The sequence below is a fragment of the Anomalospiza imberbis genome, chromosome 4 (assembly GCF_031753505.1).
Source record: "Anomalospiza imberbis isolate Cuckoo-Finch-1a 21T00152 chromosome 4, ASM3175350v1, whole genome shotgun sequence".
In the NCBI taxonomy this organism is placed as follows: Eukaryota; Metazoa; Chordata; class Aves; order Passeriformes; family Viduidae; genus Anomalospiza; species Anomalospiza imberbis.
In genome coordinates, this window is record NC_089684.1 from 65,303,138 (window position 1) to 65,313,232 (window position 10,095).

General features: G+C 41.1%; 1 protein-coding gene across 1 annotated transcript; it reads right to left on the reverse strand.

The window, feature by feature from the left end:
* Positions 1 to 2,165: 2,165 nt before the first annotated feature.
* Positions 2,166 to 9,274, reverse strand: LOC137473124 (toll-like receptor 6). Its single transcript, XM_068188867.1, has 2 exons — positions 8,893 to 9,274; positions 2,166 to 5,706 (listed from the first exon to the last, which is right to left on the reverse strand). Exon 2 carries the CDS (start codon positions 5,615 to 5,617, stop codon positions 3,224 to 3,226), a length of 2,394 nt encoding a protein of 797 aa, XP_068044968.1. The 5' UTR covers positions 5,618 to 5,706; positions 8,893 to 9,274; the 3' UTR covers positions 2,166 to 3,223.
* Positions 9,275 to 10,095: the final 821 nt, after the last annotated feature.

Here is a 10,095-nt window from a genome sequence, read left to right on the forward strand (position 1 = left end):
GTGGCAGCTGTCACGGGAGGAGCTCATCCTGACCTGTCCTCGCGAGCCCGCACACCTGCAAGAGGCTACTCCAGTTGCTGGGCTGATAAGATTTACCTCTGTTTTCCTATGACTCAAAAAGCATTGCATACGTTCTAGACTGGGTGATCATTTTCAGAAAGCAGTGATAATTTCATCGGCCACTGGATGTCCCTCTTAGTCTGAAAAAAAGGCACAATTCAAATTCATGAGATTGTAATTTAAAATAATATTCATATTCTCATACTTGAGAAATTAAGCTGTTCCCTCTGTCTTATTTGCTGTCACTGAATTCAATCCTGTCATACACAGAAATCTCTTCAAGGATTTAAAACTGATCTCTGTGTCTTCACTGCAATTTTTAGTAATAAAAACGCTTTAAAAGTATACTTTACAATTAAAACTCTGGCCTGGCTGAACACTAACTAAGCCAACACAATGTTGCTAGATGAGAAATACCATAAAGTGCTTACTTAAAAAAGAAAACCAACCAACACAACAAACCATGACAAAATGAGTCTGCTTTATCAAAGGAACTTAGAAGAAGATTTAAGAAGCTGTGGTTTATGGTAAGTACATAAACAAAATATTTGGCATCTGCATGAAAGATCTGTGAGGTGGGAAGAATAGAGTATAAAGGGCTCTTACAGCATTAATATTCCAAAAAGAATATACATGGCAGAGTTGATGAACTATTTCTTTCACATCCACCTAAAACTTAACATTTCAGAACAGTCTTAAAGTTGAGGGACTCCTCCACGGCCCAGTCTGTACGTTATTTAGGACATAACCCCCAGTTTGCTGATGCATTAAATTTACAGAGACCGGAAATCCTGAATTAAGAAATTTAACTTCCTCTTTTCTTGTCTAGTAAACAGGATAGACTACACACCCGTCAGCCCATTAGCCCTAAGTGTGACTGCTAATCATGTTAGGCTGTAATGCCTGGGAGGAGGAGAAGGCTTTCAGGAAGAAGGGGCATAGGATTTCTTGGTAGCATTCCCCACTTTAAAGTGTCAAGAAGTCTTAGAGAAGTAAAATTGTAAAATCATAAAATCATAGAATCATAAAATGGTTTGGGATGGAAGGAATTTCTAAAGCTCATCTAGTCCAACTCCCTGCAATGAGCAGGGACATCTTCAGATCAGATCACTCAGAGCCCTTCCCAACCTTGAATGTTTCCAGAGATGGGACATCCACAACTTCTTTGGGCCATCACTTCCAGTGTTTCACCACCCTCATTATAAAAAATTATTGCTTATATCCAACAAAATCAGCCCTCTTTTAGTTTATAACCAGTACCCCTTGTCTTACCACAACAAGCCCTGTTAAAAGTCTGTTCTCATCTTTCTTATAAGCCCTATTTAACTACTGAAAAGCCTCAACAAGATCTCCACAGAGTCTTATTTTCTCCAGGCTGAACTCCCAGCTCTCTCTCCTATTAGTCTGTCCTAATAGGAGAGGTGCTCCAGCCTTATGATCATTTTTGTGGCCTCTGGACTCGCTCCAACTTCTTCTTACACTGGGGCCCAGAGATGGCTGCGGCACTGCAGGTGGGTTCTCACCAGAGCAGAGCAGAGGGACAGAATCCCCTCTCTCCCCTGCTGCCCATGGGGCTCTGGATGCAGCCCAGGACACGTTTGGCTCTCTGGCCTGAGTGCACATGGTTGGGTCATGTCCAGCCTCTCGTCCACCAGCATCCCTAATCCCTACTAAATCTTGATTTCTGGGTAAGGCTTTGACATGGTTCCCTACAACATCCTCCTCTAAACTAGACAGATACAGATTTAATGAGTGTGGAAACAACTGAGTGATAATTAAGGTTTAGTAGGTACTTTTAGCTCTTCTTTCCAAAGCTCAGGAGCCAGGCATCTGGCATCCTACTGTGATCCTATCCAGTTAACCTGTACTGGTAGGTGGGTGCCAGCCGTGTCATCTTTGGACACCAGGAAGCTCTCCCACCACTTCAATTTCACTGTTTCATCTAGCTACCACACCTGGTGTGTGCTTGGTGAGCCACCTCAGTGAGTGTTGAAGACCACATCCTCTTACCAGTTTGATCACCTCATATGCTGCCTGCAGCTGTAATCTCAGGACTTTACATTTCCATTAAGCTGTAACTATAATGACACAGCTCCACATTGTCATTGAAAAGACACATTAAATTTAATAATGGATAAAGAATTAGATGTTTATTAGACTCTCAAATCCAAGCACAGCAAGTTACTAGATGTCGCCTACTAACAAACACCATGAGTTTAATCAGTAAGATATTAGCAGAGAAATTATTTCCCAGGGAAAATGTCTCTTTTTTCACCTGTGTGATGACCCTCAGCACATGCTCATTAAATGAGCAAGGTAACAGATTTCAGTGGGAGCCTGGAGATAAAAGGGGTTCACCTCCAAACATCAAGTTTGAAGTAATTAGGAAACAGAAAAAACATGCAACACAGTATAGCTTGATAGAATCACAGCAGAAAGCAGCAATATTATAATACTATAAAAAATAATAAGTACAGTGAATAGCAAATTCTATGAAATCATGACTTGGCAGGTACCTATCTCTAGACAATTGGTAATATTAATACAGCAAAGGAGGAAGAGCATCAAACAAGAATTAACAGATTCAACTTTTCAGCACATACCCAAGAAAGTCTCTCTGTGATGAAGGGAAAGATTTCCAAGAAGGGAAAACAGGCAGAAAGGATACATATACTGCACTCTCAACACCTACTATACCAATGTACTGGATGGGATTCAAACAAGAGTTTTCTTCTTTGTGTTATTTAATTAAAAACAAGAAAGCAGATCCCTACAATCTTAACCTCACAACATTCAAGTCAGAACAAAGATTAAATATATGCCTTGGCAGCCTGATGACACCAAACAAACCATTATTCTTGTTACTTTAAAATACAGCATCCAACGGGAGAAGTCCAAAATAAATGCAACCTAAAAATAAGGTCAATCCTTATGAACATTTCTCTCTCATTCTCTTCACTGATGATGGACAACTAGAAATGACTTCTGACTACTTGCTTGGCTTGAATAAGCAATAGCAATTTCTATATGTGCCACATTTCGCAACAAACTGGGGATATTGTAGGAAAACAGAAAAAAATATTAACAGAGTTTAATGCAAAAAAGTCAAGTCAGTTATTCACATACTACTAGTAGGTGAAGCATCACTCTCCTACTCATTTGCTTAACTGGATATTGGCAGGTTAATGTTAATGGCTGCCCTGAGGTTAGCCCAGAATAGGGCCCGCTTGCTCCTCTCCTTCGGCCACTCCACGTAGGTGCGCTTTGCCATGAGAGCTTTCAGCTTGTGATACCTGGCAGGGATAAGGTACGGAGGGATTGGCTCCAGTAAAATGAGGATTAAGCTGTTGGAATTCTCACTGAATAACTTGTGATGGGCAAAGTACAGCTCATAGTGACACCACTCACTCTGCACAAAGTTGGGAGACAACACAAAGATCGACTTGTAGCTCTTCTCAATGCAGTTAATGATGTTCTCCACAATGCTCTTGCCGGGGATAAAGTTTCTCTCGTGCTGGCACAGTTGTACGCAGCCCTCCCCCTTCTCCAGGTTCGGGATCAGCTCGTTCTTCACCCACAGCGAATCGCGCTCGCTGTAGGAAATGAACGCGTGGAATTGCAGAACGACCCCCTGATCTCCGGGAGGGTTGTGCCAAGCTCTGCGCTTCGTCTGCGTCCACTGCCACGTCATCCGCACGTACCACGGCACATCCAGGTAGATGCACAGAAAGGCCACCGCAGCCACCAGCAGCAGCGTCAGCAGCAGAGCTGTCACGAGCAGGAGCGTCGTGTTGCAGGCCAGCAGGCTCAGGTGGAAGTCCTTGAGCTCCGTTCCTCGCACGCCTTCTGGGTACTCGCACACGTACGCCGCCGGCCAGCCAAACAGCTTCCCCCCCGACCGCCTCTCCAGGCGGATAAAGGCTTGCAGTTCACAGGAACACTTGAACGGGTTGTGCCCGGCCTGCAGCTCCCTGACCCTTGGGCAGCTCTGGAAGAAGTCAGCAGATGGGGTGAGGATCGAATTCATCTCTATGTTCAGGAACTGCAGGGATGTAAAGCCACTGCACCCCGGCAGGTCGGCCAGCCTGTTCGATGCCAGGTTCAGCTCTTCCAAGGATTTCAGTTCCGCCACCCCCCTGGGGACATTGCTGATCTGATTGTTTTGTAGGCTGAGCTTTTTGACGTTGATTGGCAAGCACTCAAACACAACATCCGCCAACTGATTGGAGGACAGGTCCAGCTCTGTCAGAGACTCAGCCCACTGGCATTGCACGTCAGCTCCATCGTGGCGCAGCAGGTTGTAGCTCATGTCCAGGTATTTCAGTGATTTCATACGGCTGGTCATCAAGCTTACTTTGAGAAGGCTCTCAAATTTATTCTTCTGCAAAATAAGTAATTTCAGATCCATGAGAGTGCCACAATTCTGGAACAACTCATCTGTCAGGGTATTGTGAGAAAAATTTATATACTGAAATGAGCTTGTTCTATTGGGGCAAAGCATGTGTGGCATATATGCATCAGCTATTGTCAAATTGGCAATATTCATCTCTGAAAACTGTCTGTATAGAATCTCCTGGTTGAAATAATAAACCTTATTACGAACATGCTCCAAAGTTAATGCTTTCATGGAGCCATCCAAAGAGACTAATTGTTCCACAGAGCTTAATAAGGGTAGAAATGCATATTCAGTCTGCTCCTCCAGTGGTCCCCTAAAAGTCAAGTTTCTCACAGTCAAATGTTCCACAGGCGAATACCAAATAAGCATGAAAATCTGCAGAATGATAGCCCATTGTAAGTCCACAGCATCAAGAGTGAGAGCTTTTGTCTTGATTTTCTTCAGAAGCATTAAAGGTGGAGAGGGGAAATCTTTGTAACTCAAGGTATATCTTAAGTTAACTATTTTTAAGTTTTCTGAAGTGCTCATTCCATCGTACAAGAGGGGAAAAATGAAGTTTTGGTTTGCTGCAAAAGCAATGTGGAGGTTCCTTGTAGTCAAGACTGTCAGACTCTGAGGTTCATACAGTGAAAAGTTTCCCAAGTTCAGGAAGACAGTGTGCAGCTGCAAATGTTTGATATACCTGAAGTCTGACCTTCGTATCATCATAGCACTTAATCCAAGGTACTTCAAATGAAACATGTTCCCAAATTCCTGACAGATGGGCAGGGCAGTAAACTTATTGAAAGAAAGATCTAAATGTCTAAGATATGCAAGAGTTAGACAGGAAACTTTTGAAATATTATTATGAGATAAATCCAAGTATTCTAAATTTTCATTAAAAATAAAGACACTGAAGTCAAGCATCGTAATTAGATTATGAGAAAGATTTAACACTTGAAGGTCAGAAAGATGAGTAAATTCTGAGATACTAAGTCCAAAGATCCTATTATGTGATAAATCTAATACTTGAGTACGGACTGGAGTGTTTTTTGGAACATTAGTTAGCAAACTGCTTGAATAATTTGCAATAAATTCATCTTCTACAGTTGGCTGGATATTATTCCATAGTGTGAATGTAAAGGCACAAGTAAAGACATAGATATTTGTGAGGGATCTCATTATGCTATCCAGCTTTATATTGTAAAGACAAGAAACACAGAAGTGTATCTTTGTTTTCTGTTCAATATGTCTCACTGACGAGTCCAGCCCTATGAAAAAAAAAATAAATGTAATGAATTTCTATTGAATGGTTGAAGTTGCTTTTTTATTGTGAAAGTAAAATTAAATGTAAAATCTATGTAATAAAAAAAAAAAATATATATACTCCTGTTTTCAGTTCTTACCAATTGTCCTCACTCCCATTCTTTAATTATTGACTCAGTCAAATATAAATTGATTCTCTTATAATGGGCAGGATGCCACTGGTATGTTACAAACACATAGATGTTAAAAAATACAAATTTCTCAACAATCATGAAAAAATACAGAACTGGTACAAACCAACATCAATGCATTTATGAATAAAGGAGAACAAAGCAACCCATCCATCTGCTGCTTCTATACATCCCAAGTTCACACAAAAACTCCAGTACAACCAAAACTCCAGTAAAACCACAAAAACAAAATTCCAGTAAAACCACCTTCACAGGAACTGGTGCAAAAACAACCTCTTCACTCAAAGGATATTCTTCTTCACACCCCAATGACCCTGGACATTGCCATGCACCCTGTCAGGGTCAGATTATCAGCTCTGCCCTTACTATAGCACAAAGACATAAGAGTCCATTTTTCCAATAAGCCAAGAATTCTGAGGAATTATAGCATCCATTGTATTGGGTTTGCATGGTGAGGTTTTGGGAGCAGGGGAACTACAGGTCTGGTTTCTGTGAGAAGCTGCCAGAAGCTTCCTCTGTGCTCCACAGAGCCAGCAGCAGCTGGATTCAAGGCCAAGCTCATCCACAGCATTAGTAGCGCCTCTGAGATAACATGGTGAAGAAGGGGGGAAAAGCACTGGTAACAGCAACTGCAGCTGGGAGAGGGGAGTGAGAATATATGGAAGAAACAGCTCTGGAGACACCAAGGTCAGTGCAGAAGGTGGGGGAGGAGGTGTTCCAGGTGCTGGAGCAGAGATTCCTCTGCAGCTGGCAGAGGAGGTCCACAATGGAGCAGAGATCCACCTACAGCCATGGAAGACCCCATGCTGGAGCATGTCGATGGCTGAAGGAGGAAGGAGGCTCTGACCTCATGGGAGGCCCATGTTGGAGCAAGCTCCTGGCAGGACCTGTGGTGCTGTGGAGAGAAGAGCCCACTCTGGAGCAGGTTTGTTTATAGGACTGTCACCTCACGGAGGACCCATTCTGGAGCAGCCCACGCCTGAAGGACTGTTCCCCATGGAAGGCATCCATACTGAAGAGTTCTCGAACAACTGCAGCCAGTGGGAAGGACTCACACTGGAGAAGTTTATGGAGAACTATCTCCAGTGGAAGGGACCTCAAGATGGAGCAGGGGAATAGAGTGAGGAGGAACAAGTAGGAAATAACAAGTGTTGAACAGACCACAGCCCCCATTCCCTGAACCCCTGTGCCACTGGGAGAGGAGGTTGAGCATTCAGAAGTGAAGCTGAGCCCAAGGAACAAGGGAGGTCTGGGAGGAAGGTGTTTTAGGATTTGATTTTATTTCTCATTATCCTACTCTGATTAAATTGTAATAAATTAAATTAATTTCCCAGGTTGAGTCTATTTTGCCTGTGACAGTAATGGGTGAGTGACCTCTCTCTGCCCTTATCTGGCTCACAAGCCTTATATTTTATATTTTCTTCCCTGTCCAGTTGAGGAAGGGAGTGATGGAACAGCTTGGGTGGACAGCTGGCACCCTGCCAGGGTCAACTCTCCGCACTCCACACAAATGAGTATTGTAATACCAGTCTGACCAAAAGCATACTAATGGTAATACCACATCCTGACTGCACTATGCATGAAGCAGTGATATCCAAAATCTGAAAGAAAACACTAGACATTACCAAAGACTCCAGAATTTCCTAGGTGTCCTATGAAATTTCCTACATTTTCCTATTATTGGAACTTGATAAAGAACCTCTCTAAAAATAGCATGGGATAAAAAAAAATAGGGATGATTAATCTAGTTCTAAGTATCAAAAACCCAAGGAGGAAAGGGTTTCGTGCATATAGTCCAGCTGAATGAATATCTAGTCTTGCCTATCAATATCCTCCATGGTCTTGGAGAGGCATCAGTCTTTTTTTGAAAAATCATGACCTGGGCATTACTCTCTTGCTGGCAAGCACTAAACAAAACACACAGACAATATGAAGCATAAACAACTCATAAACAGTTTCAGGAGACAAACACCCCCAGATTTATTTTCTGTTCTGATTTTTTCTGTTAAAAATATCTAAAATCCCAAAGTTTTATAATTCTGTCCCTGTGTAATCTTCTGTTAAATAGAAAACCAACCCCCTTTTTTTTCAGTTCTACATTATAATGTGTGCTAATCCCTAATAATTTGACTGATATCAAAACTCAACCCTTCCCATCCAAATTTCCTATCAGGCTTAATCAACTTTTTTCTTAATTAAGTAAAGCAAAAATACATGCAATTAACATCACCAAAAGCATTAAAAGAATAAATCACTAAAGTATTTCTACCTCTATTGAATCCAATAGAGAGGCCAAATTACGCCTTCAGAAAGTTGTGCTAGGGTATCTGAAGACACAAAAGAAAGGAAGCTTCATTTCTGGGGATGGTTGGTCAAAGTACAGTACCAGTTGAAGACAAAACAAGACAAGGAGATCTGGCCCAGCTCCTTCAAAGTGCAGTTGATTCTGTTCTTCAGAGTCCGGGCTGATAAACAATCTAACTCTTGAATCAAATAAACTTTGATCTAGAACTATCTGGAGAAACTTCCTCCCGGGCAAAATGGATGGCAGTATAAAGCAAGAAATGTTCTGAAGGGAGAAAAAACCAGAAATATATTCTCTGTACATGTTCCAGCACCAGATGAGTTTAATTTACTGTACATGCTATGCCAGATACTGCAACAAGGGACAAGCCACACACTATAGCCCTGCAGAGTGCCACAGTCAAAGAATAAAGCAAATGTATCTAGAAAAGCAGTAGTAAGGATCAATGGTTACCCCTCCAATGCTGTTTTAGAATGGTGTTAAATTAGAGTTGGCTGAGAATTAAAACTGCCATACCAAAATATTTTTCTCCCTTTCCTCTTTGCTGAAATTCAGATGAGTGTTTTCACTGAAACTTCAAAATGCAAGAGTATCTTCCAACATTAAAGAAAAACCAGCACCTGATATTTGATGAAGTCCAAGATATATATATCAAAGAGAAAATTATTATAAATAATGAAGCAAATATAACCCACCTTTTGTGCATGGAATTCATCTTCAAGTTGAAGAACCAGCAAAAGTCCTCTGCATACCTGGTTAGCATTCTCAAAATAGAATTTCAAACATATGTAATCTTCAGGGTGGGGAATCTCACATGAGATGCTAATTCCTCAATAATTACCTACCTCAGGAAGCAAAAGAACGAAAAAAAAAAAAAACCAGGGCTTTTTAAAACAAGATATACAATTATAAGAATTAAGGAAACCTCCTTACAAAGCAGGTATTAAGAGCACAATGAAAGGAAACTTTTAACAGCTCAGACTAAAAATACATTGACTTCTGTAATATTTACATAACTGTCTGGTTTAGGAGGAAATAAACCTATTTGTAGTGTAGAATATTTCCCTTGGCAAGACTGTTCAATTGATTCTGCATTTCTAATTTCAAGTCTGCTTCTGATGCTACACAGATGTTCTAGAAATCTGTCAACTGCATCTCCTCTTTGCACACACAGAAAAGAGGAAGCAGAACCCTCACTGCCAACTTTTGTTCATATTAAGATCTCTTGCAGAACTCTATCCTACCAAAACTTTTTGCTCATCAAGGAGAGTAGTTAATGTAGCACACTGATGGATGACAGAAGTTTGTATCTCAAAAGCTAGTAACAGGTGCAAACTGGCACAGTTCAAAACTTTTACAGGCCAATCGTCATTACACTAGAATGGTTATCGAGGATACCTCACATTGTAGCTTCCTCCAAAAAATTATAAAAATTAAGATAATATTCCCTATGAAAAGACAGCTGTAATGAAGCCACAAAGAATATGACAATAGAGGGCAATCTGGGCCTGAAGGAATCCAAGAAAGCAGCCATTCAGTTAATATGGTGAACAGGGACATGAGCCTGGGAGAAAATCATCATCTGTGACCCAAGACAAGATCAGGGATCATGAATGTTTCTCAATAAGCAGCAAGAGTGTTTGCCAGCTGATTCCATCTAGACTCCAAGTTAAAAGAGATGCTCCTATTGCTAGGCATTAATCAGTGATACTGAATGGAGTAAGGCAGTTGTTGACTGAACAATGATATCACAATTAGCCAAAACAGTGGCAGCTTTACTTTGAATATAATTCCTAGAAAAAAACTGCTGCATGGATAAAATCAAATACACCATCAGCTTTCATCAGAACTGACTGTAGTGCACACACAACTATTAGTTGTAGTATGTTTAATTTTTT

Excerpts from the sequence above, each read along its gene's own strand:
- LOC137473124 (XM_068188867.1), bottom strand. The coding sequence starts at position 5,617 with ATGAGATCCCTCACAAATATCTATGTCTTTACTTGTGCCTTTACATTC.